Source organism: Aquarana catesbeiana, linkage group LG12 (assembly GCF_042186555.1).
Source record: "Aquarana catesbeiana isolate 2022-GZ linkage group LG12, ASM4218655v1, whole genome shotgun sequence".
NCBI lineage: Eukaryota > Metazoa > Chordata > Amphibia > Anura > Ranidae > Aquarana > Aquarana catesbeiana.
In genome coordinates, this window is record NC_133335.1 from 28,183,155 (window position 1) to 28,210,965 (window position 27,811).

A 27,811-nucleotide genomic window follows, 5' to 3' on the forward strand; every position below is an offset into this window, starting at 1 on the left:
AACATGTATAAAAAAAACAAAACAAAATAGGCAGACTCGATAAAGTGCTCAGTCTTTTTTTCTGATGTCACTTTTCTGCATTTCTATGTAAAACTTGATTGAACAAGCTGAAGTTAGAAGCTGATTGGCTACCGTCCACATCTGCACCAGATTCTGTGTGCACCAGTTTTAGTAAATCTTCCCCTGTGTCTCCATTCCGTAGATTTTCCCTTGTGTTCTGTCCACGTGACACATGCCAGACAAAACTAGGACAAAGATAGTATTTATAACCCAACACTTCCCAGCTCTATTCCTCTATCCAAAACTAAAATTTTTCACCAGAGTTGAGGAATAAACTAACCAAACCTGACCTAAAAAGCAAGTAAACCTGAATAGAAAGATGTGATTAACAAAGTTCACAAATATGTATTGCTGCTCAGTTTAAGCCTGGGTTCACACATGTGCATGTGATTTGAAGCTCAGGTTTCACTGGGAAGATAAAAATCAGTTGTTCAGAGGTTCCTCTGCGTTCTAGCTGCGGATCGGTGAGCGCGGGGGGGGGGGGGGTGTAGTGAGGAGAAGGAGAAAATCCATGTTCAGAACGCAATGCATCTGCGAATAAGATGCGTTTCCCATAGAAGATAATGGGCTTGTAATTCGCACCACAATGCCCAGAAAACGCACACGTTTTTTCTGCAATGCGCAGTGCGAATGCAACGGACATATGTGAACCAGATGCATTCATATGAATGTATTTTAAAATGTCCTGAGAATTGGATGCGGTGTAAGCCGCATGTAACTCGCATAGATGTGAACGGGGGCTAAAGGATAAGTTCACTTTTCAGAAAAAAAAATAAATGCACATTTTTTTGCAGGTAATAAAATGTGCATTTATTATTTTTTATTATTTTTCGTTGCAGGAGCCTGGAAAGTATTGCACCAGCGATCCACGGGTGGTATACAGGTCTCCTGCAGATCTGTCGGTGTATACAGGCTTGCTCGTATCTCGTATGAGGGAAGCCGATACATTCTGACAGGAAGACTCAATGAACTACCACAGTGCTCACAGTGCCATGGCAGTTCATTGAAAACTACAAGCCGACATCTGCAAAGGCTGCTGGAACTTGTAGTTTTCCATTCACAGAGGACTATGAATGAGTGACACCGGGCGCTTTGCCACGTAGTTTTTTAATTGTGACAGCTAGCGGGAAAGGGGGAGGGGAGAGATCCCCGCTAGCTGTCAGATCGGGGGATCAGGGAGGTGGGGGGGATGGTCCGTTTATAACATGTTACATGTTACACCCTGAATATGTTACGAAAAGTTAACTTATCTTTTAAAAAGCCATTTTTAACCAACCCTCATATTTCAGTTTTGCCTGATTTCTGTCAAGTTTACTTTGAAGTATGCTGGTTTCTTAGGCTTTTTTTTCACAGTATCAGTACTGCCTACCGATCTCTCCAAAGTGGATCGCTTTTTAGATGGAGGCATAGAAGCGGCTGACAACTGTTCAGGAGGTGGTAATGCTGCCTCCTAAATGCCTGTTTTTTTACTTTTATTTTTTAATTGCGTGGTACTGGGGTGATTATACTCGTGTGGTAGCTGCTTTTCCATTGGGTTATGCCAGTCCAAACTGCATTTTAGGGCATGGCAGCCCTTTTTTATTTATAGGAACAGTGCATGTAGAATTTGGTTGCCCACACAGGGGTTTCCACCACCAACATGAAAAGTTAACGGAAAGTGCCAAACCACCTTGGCTCCCTTGTCAGCAGCATCGCTGCTCTCCTTACCAGTCCCACTGACTGTGTTGCCAAGCTTTCATGGTTCATTTGGCTCACTTAGCCTTTAGTCGCAGTGCCCTGCTGCATGGCCCACTCCTGGCCTCTGAACAGGGGTTCTCCTGACACACCAATAGGAGCCTGCCTGGCTCCCCGGACGAGACCTCCTGTCTTCTGGCTGGGGCACCTCTGACCCCTGGTTGAGACCTCCTGTCTCTTGACTCTTGACCGGGACACCTCTGACTCCTGGGTGAGACCAACTAGCTGGGGTACCTCTGACCCCTGGTTGAGGCCTCCTGTCTCTTAGCCAGGACACCTCTGGCTCCTGGGTGAGACCAACTGGCTGGGGTACCTCTGACCCCTGGTTGAGGCCTCCTGTCTCTTGGCCAGGACACCTCTGACTCCTGGGTGAGACCAACTAGCTGGGGCACCTCTGACCCCTGGTTGAGGCCTCCAGTCTCTTGACTCTTGGCCAGGGCACCTCTGACTCCTGGGTGAGACCTCCTGTCTCCAATATGGGAGCTGTCTCTAAACTGGGAGCCCTGAGGTTCCGTCCCACCCAATACACTTGGGAACCTTCAAGCTCCAGGCCCCAATACAGGTTTACAGAATCCAGAGAAAGCCAATGATCTCTGGCTTTCTGGTGCCTCGCCTTAAGCCTTAAGCCTTAATGCAAATCCTGTATCAGTTTTTCACAGTGGCAGGGCCTCGCACTGTTACAATTGCTAAACAGCAATTTTACATGATATGACCACACCGCAATCACAAGACAACCAATCACAGTGATTACATGAACTTTTAAAGAGCTAGATCCTGCTGGCTGGAATTGCATTCTGCTGTGTGGCTGAGTCCTGTAATTATCAGTTAGACTGACTGCACTGCCCTTTGCCGTGACTGCACTGTCCATATTACCCCCACTAGGATCCATCTACTGTCCAATGAAGAAAAGAGCGAGGAGAACCTCACCAGGCCATAGCCCCCTGGAAGACCTCATAGCCTCCTCGGATACACCCGTAGCTATAAATCATTAGCCAAAATGGTCATTCAGTTTTACTGGAAGCAAAAACTCACCAAAAAAAGTAGCAGCTTCTGAAGCACTCAAACTAAACTGAGATTCTAAAAACTTTGGTCCAAACGTCGACACTCCCGTAATGAGGGTCGCCTCTGTTGCTCCGGCCAGGCACAGGAAAATAAAAGTGGGATTTTTCAGAAGCATCAACACTGACCTGCACAGGAAACAATATAGAAGAGGCTTTTTATATGGAGGGCGTTTTTGAAGGACCAAATTACTTCCAATCAGGTAGACCCTTTATACTACTTTACTGTTGGTAAATTTTGTTAATCAAAAGATAACATTTGGAAAAAAAATAAAAAATCACTTACCATGGGTTTGTGGCCAGGATATGGACATTCAAGTATTTACATATACCTAACAAACCCCTTACTGACCTTCACAGGAGAGGTACTGAAGTCATTCAAGCCATTCGCTTTTAGCAGTTCCGTTTACCCTGCTCCACCCTTCCACCCAAAGATTCTGCTTTGTGTTTACACTGACGATTAGAAAGATAGAAGTTTGCTGAGTCACTGCTGGGAGGGGGGAGCAGCATGAGTTGTACTGGGAAGAAGGAGCAGGGTGAGTTGGGTTGTAGGCCTCAAACCCATAGGGCATGTGTGGAATTCTACTTTGAGGAAAAAATGTGTCTAAAGCTTCTGTATATGACAAGCGTTTAGGCGCATCAAGCTTTTGAGCATTTCTGGATTTGATTGGCCTGAATATTACATTATTCTGGCCGTTGGAATGAATGAACGCTCAGGGGCTAAACCTGTCCAGCGTTTGGGAGCGTTTGGACACTTTCTGCCCAAAAACTCCTCTCCTGAACACACTGGTGATGAGTTGTTTTATTTTTCAGCCTGTAAACGTTCCTCTTCAAATATGCCTGTAAACGCCTATGTGTGCATGAACACATAGCCTAAAACAGAGGTGCTGAAAAAAAACCTCCAGTAAAATAGGTGTTTTTAATCCCTGTGTGCATGGGGCCATAGAATCATTGCTGGGAGGGGGGAGCTGAGCTGCTAAGGCACCGCTGGGATTGGAGCAGAGCTACCTAGTTATATCTAGGAGGGGACAGCAGGGGGAGCTGAGCTGTTGAGTCACTACCGGAAGGCAGGATCTGATCTGCTGAATCACTGCTGGGAAGGGAAAACTAAGCAGAGACAAGACCTGATGGAGAAGGGGTAGGGGCAGAGTTGCCAGGAGGAGAAACAAGGGAAGCTGATCTGCAGTCTAGGCCAGTGATGGGCGAACCTTGGCACCCCAGATGTTTTGGAACTACTTTTCCCATGATACTCATGCACTCTGCAGTGTAGATGAGCATCATGGGAAATGTAGTTCCAAAACATCTGAGGTGCCAAGGTTCACCATCACTGGTCTAGGCTGGCAGGAGGGAAAGGGGTATGCTGAACTGCTGAGTCACTGTTGGAAGGGGGGAGTAGGTGGGAGGTGAGCTGCCGGGTCACCACTGAATTGGGGTAGTAGGGTTAGCTATGCTGCTGCAAGGGTGGAGCAGAGCTGCTGAGTCACTGTTGGGAGGTGGGAGCAGGAGAAACTGAGCTGATGTGTCACTGCTGAGAAAAAAAAAATGATTTGAACAACTTCAATGAATCTGCTTTACATTTTGAGTATGCATTGTTCCACAGTGCCTGCAGCTACAGAGGTCAGTGGGGGATTTGTTTTGAAGCCCTTTTTTTATTAGAAATATGTAAATACTTACATTTTTATAGCCTGTGACCTTATAATGGGAACCATTCTGGTATCCCAACAGGATAATAGGCCAGTCTCAAATTCTTGCCCAGACTGACAGACTTATAATTATGAACTGCACACAGGGTCAATTAATGAAGCCAATACATTGACCGTTAAATATGTACTTTGGCATAGCACTTTTTTTTGCCTTATAATTTGATTAATGCATCTATAACAATAGAAGTTGTAAGTTATGCATTCCCATTTGGTCAGCAGAACATGGTCATTTCACAGAAAATCATTTGCATAACAAAAACTAAAAGAACAAAGAACTAACAAAAAGTTCCCCCAATTAAATAAAGCAAATTAAGCAATCAGCAGTATGTTTCTATTATTAAACAGGTTCCTTTCATCGGGTCATTTTATCTCCTAAAGAGGAACTGCAGTCTGCTCACATAATTTGTAATAAAAACATCTTTGCCATTCTGAAGCTTCCCTCCAACCACTTTGCATATTAATTTATATATACTGTGATTCTCTACTTGCCAAATATGCTGCAGAAATCTCCCTCCACTGAGTCTGGCTGCAGCCATTTTAACTGTGGGCAGCTGAAGCTGCTGCCTGTTCACTTCCTGGATTTACGCAGAGGCACACCTCCAGCTCTGCAGCTCTCATTGGCCCTCTTATGACTCATCATCCCTCCCTTCCTGGCAAACTCTCACAAGACTGATATGGACTGCTATACAATAGGAGTCCATATCAGTCGATGAGTAAGTGGGGACACCGGAGGGGAGCACAATTTGCACTTCATATAAAGAGACAGCACCTGGCACTGTTAAAGATTGGATGATCAATTGTCACAATTTGAATGCATTAAAGAAACACGAGGATGTGGACTAATTTATGAATGTCACGTTTAATTTTATTTAAATTGTTTATTGCATTTTACTTTGCACATTTACCTGTTTTTGCACGATTGTATTTACAGTATATTGGTATTTGTATGATACTCAAGATACTAGGCAGGGCTTAAACCAGTATTATTATTTTAGATTTTTAATGCTGTCTGTCCTTGGTGCACATTTTCCCTCACTTCCTGTCTGCCATGATGGCGCTGCCCAGCCATTGGACTTAAACAGCCAGACAACTCACTCCTGAGGGCGAAGGGCATATAGAAACGTCCTCACTGATGCACGCCATGTGATCGCTGTGTCCTTCAGACACACCAGATCACAGAGCAGAGTACAGGGAAATAAAATTGGCCCTGTACCATGTGATCACTGTGACCAATCACATACAAAAAATAGCCAGTTGCAGCCAGTGCTCTGTTTTCTTCCACAGTAATCAACACTGTAAGAAACACTCTGTGTTTTGTTTTTTACACTGTCACTAGACCTCCTGTCCCTGATAACTAGCCAGCCTTACTATAATGACACTGTATATCGGGGTGGCTAGTGATAAGAGACACTGGCTGGCTGCTCTGGTGACACTGTACGCAAGTGCAGCTAGCCAGTGTCCCTGATCACCAGCCACACCAGTCACAGTGTCACCCCCAACAGCAGTAAAAATCTCACTGGGGCCCTAATTCTACCCCACTCTGTCTAGAACTAGCAAAAAATGTTTTGGCTGGATATCAGTGGGGGCTGGTGCTCAAAAAATCTTTTTTGGGGGGGGGGCACAAACAAACTGAAAGATTCGGAAAAAAAAACGCATCAATTGCAGCCTCACTGTGCCTTCAATCGAAGCCACTGTGCCCATCAAACGCAGCTACTGTGCCATCGAACGCAGCCACTGTTTCCATCAATTGCCGCCACTGTGCCATTAAATGCAGCCACTGTGCCCCATAAAATGCAGCCACTGTGCCCCATAAAATGCAGCCACTGTGCCCCATAAAATGCTGCCACTGTGCCATCAAATGCAGCCACTGTGCCCCATAAAATGCAGCCACTGTGCCCCATAAAATGCTGCCACTGTGCCCATCAATTGCTGCCACTGTGCCATCAAACGCAGCCACTGTGCCCATCAATTGCAGCCACTGTGCCCATCAATTGCTGCCGCTGTGCCCATCAATTGCTCCCCCTGTGCCCATCAATTGCCGCCACTGTGCCCATCAATTGCCGCCACTGTGCCCATCAATTGCCGCCACTGTGCCCATCGATTGCTCCCACTGTGCCCCATCAAATGCAGCCACTGTGCCATATCAAATGCTGCCAGTGTGCCCCCCGCTGACCCGCCGTCTGCACTTACCTGTCTTGGTGGGACAGCTCCTCGATGTCTTCTCCCGTCCTCTGCTATCTGGCGTCCAATCACAGCGCCTGTCGTTTCAGCCAATCAGGTGACGGGTAACAGATCTGAGCACCTAACTGGCAGAGAGGCAGTTTAGTGTTAGGAAAGCGAATATTAATTTGCTTTTCTAACACAGCTGAGTGACCTGCATGGCGCTCGCGGGTCACCTTTTTTGACGCCTATGGCTCTAAGCAGGTGCTTCAAAATCAATGCATGAATCTATCTATTGGTGCTAGAGGTGGTGGCAGGAGAGAGGGGCAGCGCCCGTTTCCCTTTAATGCATGGGCCGCCACTGCTGGATATACATTTTAAAGTTATTATATTCAAACCATTCTTACTTTGGAAGATCTTTGATTGTCTTCCCAAAATCAGGGTCTGGCTTGTAGTCCCCATCCTTTATCTGATGAGCTTCAGACACTCTCATCACCACGTAACGTTGGGAACCTGGAATACAATGCAAATGTAATATTAACACACAAAACCTCTCACACATACATAACACACTCCCGATATTGTCTCCCGGTGTGCAGGGGATTATGGGAATTTATTACCAAGACAATTGTCATTGTGTTAGGGTATTTAGGAGCCAGTCCACCCAAAAGTGACATTTTATTTTTAGGTGGAACCTGGTGTTCTGAGTCAGCCCCTGGCCTCTCATATGTCTTGATGTAGAGGTGAGATCTCTTTCCATAACTGACTCCCGTTCCTGTCCACCGGGGGCTTGGGTTGTGCCCATCCACCTTCGTGTGTCCCCAGCACCTCCACATTCTCCATGATAGAAAAATAAATACAAATCTAGCAGGAATGATGAGAGCCCTGTTTAGAATCTTTACATATGAAAGTGGAACTCAACCCTCAATTGCAAAACCTGCAAGCAGGAAGGATTTTTATTACAGGAGATAAATATTTTGTCTCTTCTGCAACAAAGACATCTTACTTTCTTTCTCACAAGATGCTTTAAAACAGGGGTGTCAAACCCGCGGCCTGGGGATGGCATGTGGCCCCAGAGTGTTTGGCATGCGGCTGGGGAACGTCTGGAGGGATGCCGGGGAGTGAATGCTGCATGGCCAGATCTACGAGGGTGCAGGGGTGGGTGGGCCTTCCCAGATTTCAATTGCACCCCGCCCCCAAAGCCACCCCCCCGCCAACAACCCCGCCTCTCCTGCCCTACACAGCACATACATAGGCTACATTCAAACCAGCGATTAGGGCCAGTGAGAATTGTAGAGGCAGTTCCTCCTGGTACTCTTAGCGGCACTTTATCTGCATCCAGCAGCAATCACCGCAGGTAATCACTGGCTGTGTAGAGAGCCGTGAATAGGTGCGGCCGTCGGCAACCTGTTATTATAGTGAATGGGGCCTGTTCGCCGAGAGCCACAGGAGGAACTGCTCAACAGCTACCCTTATTGTTGTTTATAATCGCACTAGTTTTATGTTGCCCTCTTTTGCAATAAAAAAATTTACGTTTTATAACTCAGATAGGTACATTATCTATATCAGTGATCACTAACTGGCGATTTGCCCGACTTTCTCTGCTCATTGGCTATCCTTATTGTTAGTGTGTTTTATGTGCAGCCCGGAGCACTTCCTCTTTTTCCAATGTGGCCCAGGAAGGTGAAAAGGTTGGACAACCCTGCTTTAGAATGTAGACTGAGCAAAGCATATACAGCTCTACATTCTAGGCACACCTGTGTTGGGATGTATGGGCTCCAATGTGCATGTGTAGATGCTACCTCATCCCAGCTTGGCCAATCAAGATGGCCAAAGACCTGAACCTGGAAAAGGCCAGGGAGAAGATGATGTTGACAGCAGGTAAAGAGACAGCAGACATTGCATTGCTGGAGGGAAGTTCAGTACTACAGAGTTTAGATCCACTTTTAATTAAAGTGGGTATAAACCTCAGACATGAAATATGAACAAAACATATCTCTCTATATTGTGTCATTTCTGTCTGCTGCCTCGTTCCTCCGCTATCCTGACATGCTTTGCTGACACCAAGAGATAAAAAGGTGACAGGGGAGGGAGCTCCAGCCCACAGCCTGTGATTGACAGCCACGGGTGGAAGGAAAGAAAATCACTTTATTCGCCCATCAACACAGTCAGTGTTGATGGGAAATGCCTTCTGCTGGTCTACTGTATTCTGCCAGCGGGGTGGGGGTACAGGCTGCCTTCCCGGTTGGCAGATTACAATGATTACTGATAGTGGCTATAGCTGCTGGCAGTAAGAAAAATCTGACAGGCTGGTTGCACCAGTCAATTTCAGCCTGTCCATACATGGATCGAAATTTGTCCGATCCTTGCTGATCTGGAGTTTTGATCCATGTATGGCTGGCTTAAGTTATGATTCAACTGGTGAAAAACATCTCCAACAATGACATTAATACCATCTGGATTATGTTGCACACGGTTTCCCAGTAATTCTAATATCAGTAATTGTATCATATGGGAAGAGTCATTAGTTTATTTATAGTCTGTTTATTCAGGGAGGAGATGGGTAATAATCACTGATTATATTGCAGTAATAGGAGACGTTACCTGGCAGCTGTTGAGGATAGCCTAGAATAGGAAAGGAAATGAGAAAGGCAGCTACTCCAGCCCCCAGGAATCCAATCCACCAGGCTCCGACCCACAGAGGGTTCTCCGGTGTCAGATGGGTTCTGCAACAAGACATAAAGACATTGAGTTTGATCAAAGGCTGTTAAAGCAGACCCAGCAAGTAAAGGCAACACCTATTTTTGCTGGTTGTGACCCTGTGCCTAACCACTTCAATACAGGGCACTCAGACACCTTCCTGCCCAGACCAATTTTCAGCTTTCAGCGCTGTCGCAGTTTGAATGACAATTGCGCGGTCATGCTACACTGTACCCAAACAACATTTCTATCATTTTGTTCCCAGAAATAGAGCTTTCTTTTGGTGGTATTTGATCACCTCTGCGGTTTTTATTTTTTGCGAAACAGATAAAAAAAGACTAAAAATTTTGAAAAAAATAAAAATTTTGCTTTTGTTTTTGTTTAAAAATTTTGTTAATAAGTACGTTTTCTCTTTCACTGATGGGCACTGGTAGGCGGCACTGATGGGTGGCACTGATATGCAGCACTGATGGGCATTGATAGGCGGCACTGATGGGCACTCATGGGTGGCACTGGTGGGCACTGATAGGCGACACTGATGGGCACTGAAAGGCTGCAAAGATGGGTTCTTATGGGTGGCACTGATAGGCGGCACTGCTGGGCACTGATAGGCGGCACTGATGGGCACTGATACATGGCACTGATGGGCACTGATATGCGGCACTGATAGGCATCCCTGGTGGCACTGGCAGTGGTAGCAAAAAAATACTAAATAATTGCGCTTCAAATTCTACAAAACAAGTGACATAAAGCTGCGATGTCCTGGATTGTGACACAAACACAACAAAAGTGAAAGAGAAAAAATATTGACTCGCGCTTAGCAAACTAGTGAATATGTGGCTAAAGAGTGCCACACCAAAGAAAGTACAATATATACATGAATAAATGTTGTACCAAACTGTACCACACACAATGTAAGAAAGTATAAGGAAATACATAAGCCCCTCTGGTGAGCAGTGCGGTAATATAACACAAACAGTGCAATCAAACTTCAAAATGAGTCCATGTGTGATGAATGTAAACCAGGGAGTAGGTCATGAAGGTCCATATGGGAGGAAACCCAAAAGATGATAGACAGTCCCAGGTGATTCAGAGTATGTAAGGTCATAAATGTGTGGGTCCACCACCAAAAGAGGGAGCCTGGCCGCTTACCAGAACCCCATGACCCCCCGTTACAGAGGGTCTAGATGGGCATTGAGATCCTGCTAGTTCGGAACTCCCAGGGATGAGGGTAAAGACTGGAAGGGCTCAGCTCTCAGCATAGTGTAGTCATCATGGGAAAAAATGATGACCATGGCCATAGTGGGAAAGATTGGATCTCAGGGCGGTGCTCTGGGCTCTGAGGCTTTGACCAGATCCTGAGACGAGCAGACAAAATGATGATGGAAAACTGTCCTTTGAAGAATTCAAGGCTTACTTTGCTGATGGAATCCTAAGTGCAGAGGAGCTGAGCGAGCTTTTCCACACCATCGACACCCACAAAACTGAGAGCCCTCCCTTTCTTTTTTCCCATGATGACTACACTATGCTGAGAGCTGAGCCTCCTTGGGGATCCATCCATTTCCATCACAGTCCTTGATATCCTTCCAGAGAAACATGCTTCAAATCTTTACGTCGTAACTACGCCGGACCCAGAAATCCGCTCGTCTGTGTGCTAGTCCGACGGACAAAAACCCACGCTAGGGCAGCTATTGGCTACCGGCTATCAACTTCCTTATTTTAGTCCGGTGTACGTCATCACGTACGAATCCGTCGGACTTTTGTGTGATCGTATGTAGGCAAGTCCGCCCCAAGTCCGCCAAAAGTCCGTCGGACAGGCTGTCGGACTTTTGTAGACGAAAAGTCCGACCGCACGTACGCGGCATAACGAGACACATGACACCGGGGAGGGGAAATGGCTAATTGGGCCCAATTTTGACATATTCGTTTAGGGGTGTACTCACTTTTGTTGCCAGTGGTTTAGACATTAATGGCTGTGTGTTTAGTTATTTTGAAGGGACAGCAAATTTACACTGTTATACAAGCTGTACACTCACTACTTTACATTGTAGCAAAGTGTCATTTCTTCAGTGTTGTCACATGAAAAGATATAATAAAATGTTTACAAAAATGTGTGGGGTATACTAACTTTTGTAAAAAAACTGTATATATATATATATATATATATATATATATATATATATATATATATATATATATATATATATATATATATACACACACATATATACATAGTACAAACACACCCATTATAGTTATAATGTATTTTCTTTTAGGACCCATTCACATCGTAGCAATGCAGAATTGCGCAATTCTTGCCACGATTCCAATGCGCTTTTGGGTGCCATTCATTGTTAATGGCACCACAAATGCAGTTAGCAGACATGCATTTTGCCACACATTTTGTCATTTGACAAATGCACTGCCAACATGCCAAAAAGCCAAATTGAAAAAATGCACAATGCTCCATGCCCAAAACATTTTATCACATTTTTATGTGCATTTTGGTGCTTTTTTAACATGTATTTTGGCTCATTTTTTTTACCTGCGTTTTTGTGTGCATTCCGGAAACACGTGCAAAATGCCTGGTATGCTTGCGGTGCCATTACTTGTTAATGGCAACCCAAAAGTGGCTAGCAAATGTGCTGTTTGCCAAAATACGCATAAAAAGAAAACAAAGTGTCAAACTACATGCTAAAAGAAGCTCCAAAATGTGCGTTACAAATCATACCAAAATGCATGTTAAAATAACCTGTGCCAAAAATGTGCGCTAAAGGGCCAAAATGTGTGTTTAACCACTTAACGACCGCGCCATAGCCGAATGATGGCTACAGAGCAGCTCGATAACTCTGTGAGGGCGTACTATGATGTCCTCCCAGAATCGCGCGCCCCCTGGGGCGCGCACACGTGAGTATCCGTGACCCCCGGGTCCGCATCACGGATCATGGTAAATGGTCGCTAAGCGGTCACTTGTAAACAAAACGGCGTCACGTCTGGTTCCTCTCTCCCCTCTCTGTACCAATCGCTACAGTGTGAGTGGAGAGGGGAGAGATCGTGGTGCAACAGCGCTGTGGGCTGGATCTGTCGTGTCCACAGCGCTGATCTGTGCCCACTGCAGCCTCATCCATCCATCCATGCTCAGCCATCCATCCATACTCCGCAATAGTCATCCATCCATCTATGCTCAGCCATCCCATCCACCCCCAGTCATACTCAGCCATACCCAGCCATACTCATTCATGCTCAGTCAACCCATCCATACTCAGCCATCCCCATCCACGGCTCATCCATCTCCATTCATGCTCATCCATGCCGCATCAGTTCTCATCCATCTGGTTGGGGACCAGGCTTCCAATTCCTTCAAATTCTAGATACCTGGATGATTGTACAAGTTTCCATATCACTTCCTTAGTTAATCACCATAGAGGCCACTCGTTTTCTTTCATTTTTCTTCTGAATTTCTTTCAGTTCTCATCCATGCCACTACAGTGCCTCACAAAAGTGTAATAGGTAGTCACATTAGATTTGAAATTTATGCCCCTAGAACACCTGATGGTGCTCCCTGCATGTTGGGCCTCTCTATGTGGCCAGGCTGTGTAAAAGTCTCCCACGTGTGGTTTCACCGTACTCAGGAGGAGTAGGAGAATCTATTTTGGGGTGTAATTTTTGGTATGTACATGCTCTGTGTTAGAAATATTGTATAAATGGACAACTTTGTGTAAAAAGAAAGTGTGTTTTCATTTTTCTTTACACAATTTCCAAAAACTTGTAGAAAAAAATGACATGTTCAAAAGACTCATTATGCCTCATTGATTATACATTGGGGTGTTTCCTTTCCAAAATGGGGTCATTTGGGGGCTAAAAAAAAATGAGTTCAGACGCCGAAGTTTCTGACACCAAAAGTGGCTAAACGCGGTAACTCACGTTTAGCTGCGTTTCGTTTACAGGCATTTTTAATTTTTGCCTATTTTGAAAACGCAGTGAAATGACATGTAAACATGGCCTCAGTGCTCCTGTTTGACGGGTCCCGGTCGGCTCTCAATACATATGTGTGGGCTGGGGGAAGGGCCCACCATCTTTGACCGCCTGATACAAGTTCCATCTAGAGGCATTGACCCCAATGGGGTGACTAGGATCGTTTTATAAAAGCACAATCCTTCCTTATGTTTTTACTCTGGAATGTTCGTTCTGTGACACCATTTCAGCCCATATGCACAGTTGTGAGTTCTTGAAGAACACCCCTGAGGAAAGAATGTAAATGAAACGCGTCGGATGAAGAACTACATTTAATTGTGTGCTACTATTTTTGGTGTCCGTATCACAGATCTGTACAAATTCCTATTCATTGGTCCCTAGGGTCCATAATTTTAATGTCGTATTTTGTACAATAAATATTAGATTTTTTTCAATAGCTCATTTTGTTGTGTAGATATTTATGCCTTTAAAGTCCACTTAGGGGTATTTTCTCTTTTTTGTTCAATTTATTGGATGTGGCATTATATCTAAAGAAACACTTTTCTGACCTCCCCGTTTTCTCTAGGATAGCAAATGAAGCAAGAAAAAACCTGACGGACGTTATAACCCGCCCTCATTCTACCCAAAATCCTTTATCATCCTAAGCCTTTTACTAAGAATAGCTACTTGTGGGTGTTCACATTAAAAAAAAAAAAAAAAAAAAAAAGGAATTAGTAAATAGTCTTCAACATTACAGAACAAGTTCAGTTCCTTGTGACTAATTACTACTAGCTATACTATGACCTAAATAATTAGCTTCACAGATATATTGGAATCATTTAATTCATTTCTATGTATGCCTTATTAGCTAAAGACATCATTAGCCTCCCCCAGCCTTTCAAACACAGAGGAACGCTTGAAATAACTTTCCGGTCTCAGGGAACCCTTACTAAAAAGTCCTATATCTACATCTCATGATACATTAGTGGGCTGGTCAGTAGGAAGAATGCTCCTCACACTTGTGGTCATTGGGAAGAACTACCCCCTCTTAAGCCTCGTACACACGATCGGATTTTCCGACGGGAATTGTGTGATGACAGACTGTTGGCGGAAAATCCGACCGTTTGTACGCTCCATCGGACAATTGTTGGCCAACTTTCCGTGGACAAATGTTGGATGGCGGGTTTATACATTTTCCACGGACAACGGTCTGTTGTAGGATTTTCCGAGCGTGTGTACACAAGTCAAAATTCCAAAGTACAAACACGCATGCTCGGAATCAATGCTCACCAAACACGGCATTAGCAGAAGGTGCCCAAAGGGTGGCGCTCAAGAGCTGAAATTCCTCCTAGTACGTCACTAAGTTTGTGTTTGTTGGCCAACAATTGTGTACCGTTTGTATGCAAGACAAGTTCGTGCCAAGCGGCCCTTCGGACAAAAGTCTGGCACTTTGTCTGCCAACAATCCGATTGTGTGTACGAGGCTTTACAGATAACTAAAAAGATCAATGGTGTCAGTGGGAACTTGCAGTATCTGAGAGACAGAAGTTGCTCATTTCTCAAAGAACCCCTAGCAACCTTTGGAGGAACCGTAGGACTCCATAGAACCCTCGTTGACCAACCTTGGTCTACCCTCTTGTGTTTATGTTCAGCTTTGGTGATGTAAGGAGCAGCCAGTGTTTACACAGCACTAAAGCGGGATCTAAGAATGGCCCAACTTGAGCCCATTGGCCTGTCCTCATCCATTCAGTGTCCCAAATCAAAGGGGTGAGATAGCTGAATAGGTGGAATAAATTCATATAAAACAACGTCAAGGAAACTGTTTAAAATAACTGACAGATTTGCTTTCAGCCTTTTGCTATCTGCTAGCTGTGTTTGTGTTTTTTGCGCAGGTTTACAAAATCATTTTACACTGAGCTGCGGGAATGAAGCCGTGCGTGTTCAGCTGACCTCGCACGATTTCACACCCGCTTGTCAGTCCCGATTTCGGCCGCAATTTCAGAGACATCTGTGCAGGTTTCTGCACAGATGTCAATGTAAATCGCAGCCCGAAATCGTAAAAAGTAGTACAGAAGCCACTTTTTGAAATCGGTGCGACGTCACACCGATTGGGACAGTGCCGTTGACAGCAAATTTCCGCCCATTTGACATATCAAATTGCATGTCAAAACGCTCCAGTGTGAACCAGAGCTTACCCACAAACATTAAATATTTGCTGAAAGCAGACACTCTGGAAAATAAAATGGTGGCAATTCTATTTTTTTTATGCCACACAATTTTTGCGCAACGTTTTATCAAGCACAAACTTTCAGTATAAAAATGCACTAAACTTAATTTTAACACAATATACTACCAGATTTCTGGTAAAATTTAAAAGATGAGGTTGTCCCGAGTAAATAGATACCCAACATATCAAGCTTTAAGTTTGTGTGCATCTGCAAAACAAGAACAAATGCAGGTACCCAATATTTTCCAAATGGAATGGAAGTCCCTACGGTAATCAATTAAAAGTTAACCGTGATAAATGGCCTAGAATTACTCTCACTCAAGCGTGTGCGGTGATATGTAACGTGTATTGCAAGCAACGTTTTTGTATGTAGGCACCCTACATAACACAGGTGTGTTTACATTTATGTGTGCGCATACAAAGGGGCCAACAAAACTTTATTTGGGGGGGAGGGGTTAAGTGCTTGGGTGTAACTTTATTTTTTTTATTTTTTTTTTCACTAAGAGCCCTTTCACACTGGGGCGGGCGTCGGCGGTAAAACGCCGCTATTATTAGCGGCGTGTTACCGTCGGTATTCGGCCGCTAGCGGGGCCGTTTTACCCCCCCGCTAGTGGCCGAGAAAGGGTTAAATATCACTGCAAAGCGCCTCTGCAGAGGCGCTTTGCCGGCGGTATAGCCGCGCCCTCCCATTGATTTCAATGGGCAGGAGCGGTGAAGGAGCGGTATACACTCTGCTCCTTCACCGCTCCGAAGATGCTGCTAGCAGGACTTTTTTTACCGTCCTGCCAGCGCACCGCTCCAGTGTGAAAGCCCTCGGGGCTTTCACACTGGAATTAGGGCAGCGGCACTTTCGGGTCGGTTTGCAGGCGCTATTATTAGCGCAACAGCGCCTGCAAACCGCCCCAGTGTGAAAAGGGCTCTAAAACTTCATATCGCAAAGGCGACAAAAAGTCCCCTATGTGATATAATATTTTTAAGATAGATTCTCTTTAACGACACATCAGTGGTCTTTTAGACCTCCTGATGTCTCACCTGCCTTCCATTGAAGCTAATGGGGTGCAAATAGTGCTCCATTAGCTTCTTCCCTGGCACTTGACCCTGGCACTTGACAACAGAAACTGGAAGTGACATTTTATACGTTGCTTCCTGTAAAATTTTAGCTTGGGAAGATCAGCGAATGGATGTTCTCCAGTCTCCCTCCCATCCACCCTGCGACACCTGGGACACTCCTGGGGGTCACAGAAAATGACAGGGTATAGTCTCCAAATAACTTTCATCAGAAAGCCAACAGTTGACTTGTAGAATGCAAACACACTTCTGGCGGGTGCAGCCACTGGGAGCGCGTGTAAACCCCCCCCCCCCCCCCCCAAACCAGCCATAAAACATAAGGAGGTAGAAGTAAAAGGGTTAAAACAAATCTCAAGATAAAACATCTGTGTCCCCTTGAGGAGATTTCCCTTCATTTCCTGACCTGTAGACCCAACAGGAAATGAGAAGAAATCTCTCCAAAGTGAGAGAGAGCCAGCTGTCACCTGAAAGGTTCCCTATTGGAAGATTTCCCCTCTATTCCCGCTCAGGTGCCAAATCAAAATTTTGGCACATCCCTCACTTTTACTTCTGGTAATGCCCCGTACACACGATCCGAATATCGTACGACAGATCGTACGACTTTTTTTCGCTTAATAGTCGCGAGTAGAAATTGATTAGGTTATTAAAGTCACGAAAATTCTTGTCATGTGTTGTAGTGAATTTGTATTGTATTTTCGGACAACTGTACTGACTAAACGAAAATCCTACGATATCGTACTGGTATCGTACGAGGAAAATTTTTTGTGCTTGTCCGATCGAATAATATCGGATGAATTGTCATGATCGGCTCTCGAAAGCTCTGTACTAACGATCCGATTATCGTACGAACGAATCGAAAGCGGTATTTTTCGTGCGATTTTCGGATCGTGTGTATGGGCCATAACGGTGGTCCCCAGTACTTTAACCGTTGTGATGTTATAATAAATAGTATCCTGTTTCTCTATATATTGCGGGGCTCTGCGCAGCTGACACTGTAGCTATTATTTTGGTTTGGATGGCGATTGTTCTGCTTTGTTTTCTATGTTAAAAAAAAAAAAAAAACAGTGGTCACCAGGACAAATGGAGAGGAAATTTCCCCAGCAGGGGGCACAGACAGCAATAAAACCTGACAGAGGTTCTAACCCCTCGCCACTCAAGATGGAAGACAGGCGTTTTGACTTTCGCTCTTTCCTCCCGTTGTATAGAGAACGTGGGTTATTTTTGTATGATGACGTTAATCCAATTGTATGGCTTTGGGCGTGGATACAATTCTTATTCACGCGTTAAATATCTGTACAAACTCTCTATTGACAGAAAATGTGACAAAGAGGTTATTTCCATACCGCATGCAAATATGTGTCATGCAAAATCTTCCTGCACAGTCACATGCTTTGTCATAAATGACATTTGCAGCACATTTTATTCATCAGAGCTGACAGGTAAAACCTGGAGCGTCTTTGTTGCTTTTGGCAACCAATCAGATTCCAGCTGTCATTTAATGTGTGGCGCTGGCTGGGCATCAAAACCGAAATTGAAATGGCAAATGTTATTCTTAATTGTGTATAAAGGCAAAATGTAATTGAGGTTTTTGGATAGAGTGGTGGTGGTGGTGGTGGGGGGGTAGACCCTCTAACAAATTTATATTGCTGCCAGTGTCCCTGCTGGGGACATTCTCCCCTATATTGGTTCTGGTGACCACTGCCATTGAGACTGAAAGCAACAGGAAAGCCAAAATTGAAGAGCTGTCATGCGAGGCAGAGGTAAAGGGATATTTTCCAATGGGTACTAAGGTTCTGGAGACAAGTCTTTAAAGCGGTAGTAAACCGCTGAAAAAAAAAAACCTGCAAGACAATAGCATAATGTGCTAGTAGTATGCATTGCATACTAGCACATTATGAAATACTTACCTTAGAACGAAGCCCCAGCAGTGGCGCCTGGTCACCGCTGAGGGGGCTGACATGGTGTTTCTTCCGGGTTTCGCGGGCTCTGGCGCTGTGAGTGGCCAGAGCCACGATGATGTCACTCCGTTCTGGCAAGGAGCTCTAAAGTTCCAGGACGATCCGCCGGACCGTCAGAGCGCATGCGCCGCTGAATGTAGGGTGAATATCTTCTAAACCGTGCAGTCATTTTACCTACAGGTAAGTCTTATTATAGGCTTACCTGTAGGTAAAAATGACCAAGTGGGGTTTACTACCACTTTAAGATGGGAATGGCCCTCAATATGGGGAGATGTCTTCTCATTTCCTGTTGTATCTCCAAGGCAGGAAGTGAAGAAAAATTTCCCTAGCAAGGCAGAGGTTGCAAAAAAATAACCTGTTAGACGTATTTGATCCTTTCATTCCCTATTCAAAACGAAAAAAAAAAAAGTTTTGGTTCCACATAAACTTTAACCACTTGCCTGCTGGGCACTTACACCCCCTTCCTGCCCAGGCCATTTTCCAGGTTTCAGCGATGTCGCACTTTGAATGACAATTGCGCGGTCATGCTACACTGTACCCAAACAAATTTTTTATTATTTTCTTCACACAAATAGAGCTTTCTTTTGGTGGTATTTAATCACTGCTGGGTTTTTTTATTTTTTACTAAAAAAAAAAAAAAAATGTTAACATTTTTTTTTTTTACTTAGTTTCTGTCAGTAAATTTTGTAACTAAGTAATTTTTCTCCTTCACTGATGTGTGCTGATGAGGTGGCACTGATGGGTACTGATAGGCTGAACTGGTGGGCGTTGATGAGGTGGAACTTATGGGTACTGATTATGTGGCACTGATGAAGAGGCACTAATATGCCGCACTTATGGACACTGATAGGTGGCACTGATATGTGGCACTGATGGGCACTGTTAAGTGGCCCTGATGGGCACTGATAGGCGGCACTGGTGGGCACTGATAGGTGGCACTGATAGCCATCACTGACTGGCATTGATAATGGGCACTGATTGCTGCCACTGGTGGGCACTGATTGCTGCCACTGGTGGGCACTGATTGCTGCCACTCTTGGCGCTATATTGTAATCAGGGCACTGATGATCAGTGCCCCAATTACATGTGGAGATGTCCCCCTGCGTGGAGATGCCGCTGATCGGCTCTCCTCGCCACACACTCTGTCAGTGTGAGGCGAGGAACGCCGATTACCTGCATCTCCGTGTTTACATGTGACTGGCTGTGATTGGACACAGCCGACCACATGGTTAAAGAGCCGCGGACGCGGCTCTTTACAGAGATCGGGCTTGCGCCGTGCTGCGCGCCCTCGCGCGAGAGGGGCCATTCTGGGACACCGTCATATTGGGCTTCAGCAAAATGGCAGCCTCCAGTAAAGAAAAAAATAAACAATGCTGGAGGCAATTTAGAGCATGCACTGATTTTGGTAGCATAATTATTAATGTGGAAGGTAAGGATGCATCGATATCGAGTATTTGCATGAGTACACATACTAAGGAAAATGCTCCTGATACCCGAAACCAATACTTTGCGGTGTGATTTGCATCCATACAAAATGAAGGGCCGTAAACCGCACTGCAAAGAATTGCATGCGATTTGAATAGTAACATCTGCGGCTTGGGCTCCTCCTGCCTCCCCCATGGCTTTGTTCCCCACATCTCCAGTGGCTTTCTCCCCCCAGCCTCCAGCAGTTCCAGCCATTCACTGGACCCCTTCACCCCCCAGCCCCCCGATCTTGCTGTACCAGATTTCCGCGATCCCCCGCTGTCAGACGCCGAAAAGCCGCTTCACCGGTCCAGGGATTTGAAGTCCCTGCGGCTTTCTCTTTTCTGCTTGCAGTGCTGACAGTACAGACTGCAGGAATTCTAATTGGTCAGTACCGTCGCATGGACGGCGATGACCAATCAGAAGCCATCTAGCTCATACTGTCAGCACTGCAAGGAAAGGAGAGAAAGCTGCAGGGATTTCAAGTCCCTGGACCGTTGAAGCGGCTTTTCGGCATCTGACAGCGGGGGATCGCGGAAATCTGGTACAGCAGGACCGGGGTCGGGAAAGGGGTCCATTGGATGGCTCGAACCGCTGGAGGCTGGGGGGAGAGAGCCACTGGAGATGTGGGGAAACAAAGTCATGGGAGAGGCAGGTGGAGCCCAAGCCGCAGCCGCTGATGTCCACAGTCGGATCGGGAGCCGGAGCTGGTGAAACCCCGAGAGGTTCCCCCGCTCCTGTGTAAACTCAGGCTTAAAATCACCATGACAAGCCTGGGTTCACACAAGAGCGGAGGGGGAAACCGCATAAGATTCAGGCAGGAATCGCACCGCATTCCTGTTCAAATTATGGGGAAAGTTCAGTTTTAGGTAAAGACTACATCCTAATGAAAAATGTGTGTCTGTTTCCGTTGCCTCTGATACATCATACTGGCTAATAGGACAATTTTAACAATGCAAAACTGCCGATCTTACTGTAAGTAGGTGTCACACACAGAAACTAAAATTCAATGGCAGCTAGAGACAGGAACACCAAAATATAAGTCTGTTTAACCAGAACGATTGAAGTTTTTCTAATAATATAATTCCCATATCAGGTGTCCACTGTAAATGCAAGTAGAGTTTATCTTTTCTTTAACATTAGTAAATCTAATAATTAGTAGCAGCTGAAAATTCTTGCAGGTATTGTATACAAAATATGCAGATAGAAAAGACGTAGAGAGTTCATTAACCTGCAGCAGCCATAGCAAAAAAATTATAGGAACTCTAATTGGAGGCTAAAGGTTAATAAACTGCCCGACAACGTAAAACAAATAAAAAGCTACTTACGGGGTGGTGATCTCGGTGTACATGTTCAGGAAGAACCCTCCAAGCAGGTATCCTACAGCTGGGCCAACAATAGCCGCAGTGTAAAATATTCCTAAATGAAGAGGACATGGTGAGAAATTAGTTGATGTTCCGCAACTGCAAAGAAAAACTGGTTGTGGACTTATGAGGGACTCAGTGAGATCAATCTAATGCCGCGTACACACGAGCGGACTTTTCGTCTGGACTGGTCCGACGGACCGAGTCCGGCGGACAATCCGACCGTGTGTGTGGGCTTCATCGGACCTGCAGTGGACTTTTTCGGTCGAAAATCTGACGGACTTTAGATTTGGAACATGTTTCAAATCTTTACGTTGGAACTCCGCCGGACCCAGTTCCTATCGAAAAGTCTGCTCATTTGTATGCTTGTCCGATCGACGAAAAACGGTGCTGGGGCAGCTATTGGCTACTGGCTATTAACTTCCTTATTTTAGTCTGGTCGTACGTTATCACTTACGAATCCGTCGGACTTTGGTGTGAACGTGTGTAGGCAAGTCTGTTCATTGGGAAAGTCTGTTGGAAGTCCGTCAAAAGTCCATCGGATAATCCGTTGGACCAGTCCAGCCGAAAAGTCCGCTCGGGTGTACGCGGCATAAGGCGTGTCTCTTGTTTACCTGGCCCATAAACAGGTACACTTTTTTGCAGCCAAGCATACATACACTATATTGGCAAAAGTATGGGGACAACTGACTCTCACGACCACTTCAAGGTACAGGTTCAGGTGAGTGAAGGATAGTGTTGATGCTTCACCATACTGAGACGGTTCATACAATTGTGCTCTTCCAACCTTGTGATAGTTTGAGGAAGGCCCTAGTTATCCCGGAATGACTATGCCCCTGTGTACAAAGCCAGCTCTATAAAGACATGGTTTGATGAGTTTGGTGTGAAGGAACTCGAGCGTCCTACGCAGAGCCCTGACCTCAACTCTATGAAAACCTCTGGGATGAATCCTAAGGCCGACTGCGAACCAAGTCTTCTCCTCCAACATCAGTACCTAACTTCAGAAATGCTCTTTTGCTCATTCTCACAGACACAATTCAAAATCTTGTGAAAGTTCTTTCAAGAACAGTGCAGGCTGTTCTAACCACAAAGGAAAGGCCAACACCACTTTAATGTCCATGGTTTTGAAATTGGATGACCACAAAAGTTTGGCTATGTAGTGTATATATGTATATGCCTATATGCCTCAGTATATGCCTATAAAGCAGATGATGACCTCGTCTCAGGGGAAGCCACGGTTTCCTGAAACTTAACTCAGTAGAAAGAATAGCAACCTGACAACTTTTTTTTAAACCTATCTGCAGTAGTTGTCCTTTAACAACTGTGTCAGAACTACAACAGTGATACATTTTTGTTGTAAGTGGGATTCTGAAAGGGTTGCTCTGGCATTCCAATAATGTTGTATTCAAGACACCAATGCACTACATTCTTTTTAAGTCACAAGAGAAAATGTCAGAAGTATAATGAATGTTAAATGCTGGCATGGAAAGAATATGGAGGCGTTGATAAGTCAAAGCATGCAAAGAATGTAAAGTAAACCTGTTTGACTGACCCAACAGTAGAGTCAGAATGAAGGCATCAAGAGTATGTTTGATAGTTCCCGAATTCCTGTGGACTTAGAAACCCCTGTGTACCTGGGGGGCGGGGGTACATGCTATACACAGGACCTCAACTTCTAACCTGTTCTAAGCCTGGCCAACTTAGAGGTAGGTTACAACCCTGCGATCAGCAGATCCAATAGAGAAAGTTTACTGGCCAAAGAGGGTCTCACACTACACTGTTGAACAGCAGGGCAACTGTTATCTTTGGAGTGATTGGGACTCATTAGTAACTCAGAGTCTAGAAGGTCTTTCATAGTGTAGGTCTTAGATCCAGGGGCTTCCAAGATGCACTAAAAACCAAATGAGGATTAACAAATGTATACTGTGCTTGCAGGTGGATACTACTGTCCATTCTAAAATCTCAACAACCGGTGGATTTTAAAGTGGAACTCCAGTCAAGGCTAATAGCCCTTTCACATTGGGGCGGTTTGCAGGCGTTATTGCGCTAAAAAAAACGCCTGCAAACCGAACCAAAACAGCCGCTGCTGTTTGTTCAGTGTGAAAGCCCGAGGGCTTTCACACTGAAGCGGTGCGCTGGCAGGAGAAGAAAAAAACTCCTGCAAGCCGCATCTTTGGAGCGGTGAAGGAGCGGTGTATTCACTGCTCCTAAACCGCTCCTGCCCATTGAAATCAATGGGACAGCGCGGCTATACCGCAGCAATACCGCGGCTATAGCCGCGCTATACGAGCGGTTTTGACCCTTTTTCGGCCGCCAGCGAGGGTCAAAACCGCACAGCTAGCGGCCGAATACCGCTGCAATAACGACAGTAAAGCAGCACTAAAAATAGCGCTGTTTTACCGCCGACGTCCCCACCGCCCCAGTGTGAAAGCAGCCTAAAGGTGCAGTTAATCTAATGTTATAGTGACCCCAGTTTCCCCGCTACTAAGATGGCCACAGGTGGATCGAAATTTGGCTGGTTCAGCAAGGACTGGCCAAATTTCGGTTCATGTGTGGCCACTGCAGTCTAAAGAAGTCGATCTACTGATCAACTTCTGTTGAATGGCCCTCTCGGACAAAAGTTGCTCGATCAGCACTGCAGGCAACAGGCTGCAGCCCGGATCTGTGTATTCTGGCAACAGAGGAGTCTCCCTGCTGTCAGAATACAATAGCACATTGGAAAGGATTCCATCATCCACCTCAATTTTTTTTTTCTGAGCCCGCTGACTAAATGAAAAAAAAACTAATTCATTTTTGTCCACCTATTTTGTGGGATTCCTCCCATTGTTGTCTCGCTGTTTTATATGAAACTTCTAATAGAAATGATTGAACCAGAAAAAACTGAACCATGTATGGCCAACTTGAGGCTAGCTATACAAGGTTAGATTTTTATCATTCAATCCCATAAACAAGAGAAATCAATAGTTTTCTTTAGCCGTGATATACAGCGTGGGTGGAAGAATACCCCTGCCGGCTATTGTATTCAGACAGTACCTGCGCTGTCAGTATACTGATAGGATGCAGTTGCTGCTTGTCCTACAATGTTCTACCTGGCTCCTTTGATTTTTCAGCGGAGTTCTCTAATGACAGGTGGTTCCAATGGGGCCATCCATGGCTCAAATTCTGGCTGATTCAGCAAAACCTGGCCAAAATTCAACCTTTTCGGTCAGCTTTATACTCAGCTTTCCTTGATTCAATTAGTTATTGGATGGATAGTGTAATCCCGCAGCAGCCGCTTGTCATACCCTTAGGTGGCTGGCCCATGTAAGCACGCTACACTCCCAATTCAATGCTATAGAAAGATCTTAGGCCGGGTTCACATATGTCTGGCCGCGGTTCCCAGCATGGGGTCTGGTGTGTCCTTATTCACTGGTTCAGGTGCGATTCAGGTCCAAATTTTTGCCTGAATTTGCACCTGAATCGGACCCAAAGACGCACAGGACCCTTTTTGAATGTGGACCGCGGCCGCCCCTGACCTGTGTCAACCGGCTCCATTGAGAGCTGGTCACACTCGCCCTGTCATGCCAATTGGATGTAGGGACACCCGCATCCAATTCGCATATATATATATGAACCCAGCCTTACTCTGTGCTCCAGCAGAGTACCAACTCTCCAAAGAACTGTTGGCACAATATAAATCCTGTATAATAATAATAACTGAATGGCCTTTTCCGAAAGATTTTATCAGGCAGTTGGCGGCACCAATGTTGTCTCTATGGATGGGAAGTAAGTCTGCACCCTGACAAACAGGCTTCTGGTCTACAGCTGGCACTCACCAGTACAGCAGGCACGATCTCTGTTGATTATGGGGCACCAGCTTGCAGGTAAGAGTACAATATGCCTAAAGTGCTAAAGATACACTTATCCTTAAGACATTCTCAAAGGTAATAAACTTGCTGATATTGCGCTATATATCTACTATACTTTGTTTGAAGTAGAGATATTTTTTATAGTTTACTTATAGGTTATAGTCATGTGAATGGACCGTTTATCACAGCCTTGGACTTTATCCAGATAAAAAAAGTGTCATATACTATCATGAAAAGGAAATGAGAATTCATAGCCTGATCCACCACGCACTGTACTATGACAAAGGAATTTTTAGCAAATACATCCATGGCTTTATGGGACGATGAAGTATAATGTATGTAATGTATATGTAAAAAGAAGAGCGAAAATGCAGTTAAAATAATCTGCATGAGATATATTTATAAATGTCTAAGATCTCAGGAGTCTGGTAGCCAACTGGCTTTCATGGCTGCTTACAGACAGATTGACAGGTTCAGCAGTGTCACATCTATGGCAGCAGCCGCTGTCTGCTGGCCAACTGCTGTCAGGGAATACCATCAACGTAAAAAGTTTAAATGCCTCATCAAATCAATTTAGCACCCCCAGACTCCCCTTCCAACGGATAAAAATCACTAAGGCTCCATTAACACCTGAGCGTTTAGGAATCACAGGCAGAATCGCAGCATAATGTGGGACATGTTTGCGATACCATTATTTCTTGCCAACAAAATGCATGAAAATCGCAGCAAAATCCGCAACGCCAAACGTGCCTGGCTCTGTGCCAAAATTCGGTTATATAAGTATTTTTGGAGCGGAGGGAGGCCTATCCATGCGAATGGTGCCACTCCAAAAACGCGCTCAAAAAAAGGTTTTAACGGAGCCTTATGCCTGGATACTTCTTCCTTCTAATTACTGAACATGCAGCAAAGCACATACACTATATTGTCAAGTATTGGGACGCCTGCCTTTACAAGCACTTGAACATAACTTTAATGGCATCCCAGTCTTAAGCCTCGTACACACGGTACGATTGTTGGCCAACCGAGCGTCTGATTTTTGTCAAAAGGGCGTGTGCCAGGATCTTGTCTTGCATACTAACGGTACACAATTGTCTTGCAACACACACGAACGTAGTGACGTACTAGGAGGAATTTCAGCTCTTGAGCACCACCCTTTGGGCCCCTTCTGCTAATTTCATGTTTGGGGAGCATTGATTCCGAGAATGCGTGTTTGTACTTTTCGACTTTTGTGTGACGGATTTGTGTACTGACCAAACGAAAATCTGACCTCAAACCGTTGTCTGCCGAAAATTTACTAGCCTTGCATTCAACATTTGTTGGCCGAAAGTCGGACAACAATTGTCAAAAGGAGCGTATGAACAGTAAGATTTTAGGACAACAGTCTGTCAACAGACAATCTCCTGCCAACAATCGTACCGTGTGTACGAGGCTTTAGTCCGTAGGGTTCAATAATGAGTTGGCCCACCCTTTGTAGCTATAACAGCTTCAACTCTTCTGGGAAGGCTGTCCACAAGGACTGTGTCTATGGGAATGTTTGACCATTCTTCCAGAAGTGCATTTGTGAGGTCAGGCACTGATGTTGGACTCTAATTCATCCCAAAGGTGTTCTATCGGGTTGAGGTCAAGACTCTTTGCAGACCAGTCAAGTTCCTCCACCCCAAACTCGCTCATCCATGTCTTTATGGATCTTGCTTTGTTCACTGGTCCAAATCATTTGGAGGAGGGGGGATTATGGTGCGGGGTTGTTTTTCAGGGGTTGGGCTTGGCCCCTTAGTTCCAGTGAAGGGAACTTTTAAGGCGTCAGCATACCAAGACAATATCATGCTCCCAACTTTGTGGGAATAGTTTGGGGATGTCCCCTTCCATTCCAACATGACTGCACACCAGTGCACAAAGCAAGGTCCATAAAGACATGGATAATCAAGTTTGGGGTGGAGGAACATGACTGGCCTGCACAGAGTCCTGATCTCAACCTGATAGAACACCTTTGGGGTGAATTCGAGCAGAAACTGCGAGCCAGGCCTTCTCGTCCTACATTAGTGCTCGACCTCACAAATGCGCTTCGGGAAGAATGGTTAGTGCCCTAACAATCAACGGAAATCCTGCCATGTGGTTAGATCATGCCTGGATGACTGACCATCCCTGCGTGTCCAAAACCAAATGTAAGTTGTCCACGTGCATTCCAGTCCAAGAGATCAGTAATTAGCTTGTTTTAACATCCCAACTCTAGCCTAAGTAGATCATGTGTAGCCATTCCTCTGATGACTACACATGGGTTTTTATTTGGTCTCATCAAAGTAGAAACGAGCAGATAGGTTGGAAATATTGTATCTCTTCATTTACAATGTGGTATGACTATATTCAGCTTTTTTAGGGAAGCAAAAAAAAAAAAAAAAGCAGATGTTATTAGCATTTTAAAGAAAACAGTTGAACAGACAGCTTGGGGTTCATTTACTAAAGGCAAATAAACTGTGCACTTTGCAAGTGCAGTTGCTTCAAGCTTAGTAGCAGAGG

At 45.0% G+C, this 27,811-nt stretch overlaps 1 protein-coding gene across 1 annotated transcript in view; it reads right to left on the minus strand.

The window, feature by feature from the left end:
• The window catches only part of SLCO4A1 (solute carrier organic anion transporter family member 4A1), a 74,550-nt gene that overhangs the window by 20,059 nt on the left and 26,680 nt on the right, over positions 1-27,811 (minus strand). Inside the window, exons 3-6 of the mRNA XM_073607499.1 lie at positions 21,414-21,504; positions 9,320-9,441; positions 7,123-7,228; positions 2,827-2,981 (exon numbers count right to left, since the gene is read on the minus strand). Of these exons, the coding sequence (XP_073463600.1) occupies positions 2,827-2,981; positions 7,123-7,228; positions 9,320-9,441; positions 21,414-21,504 (474 nt within the window). The remainder of the gene's footprint in view (positions 1-2,826; positions 2,982-7,122; positions 7,229-9,319; positions 9,442-21,413; positions 21,505-27,811) is intronic.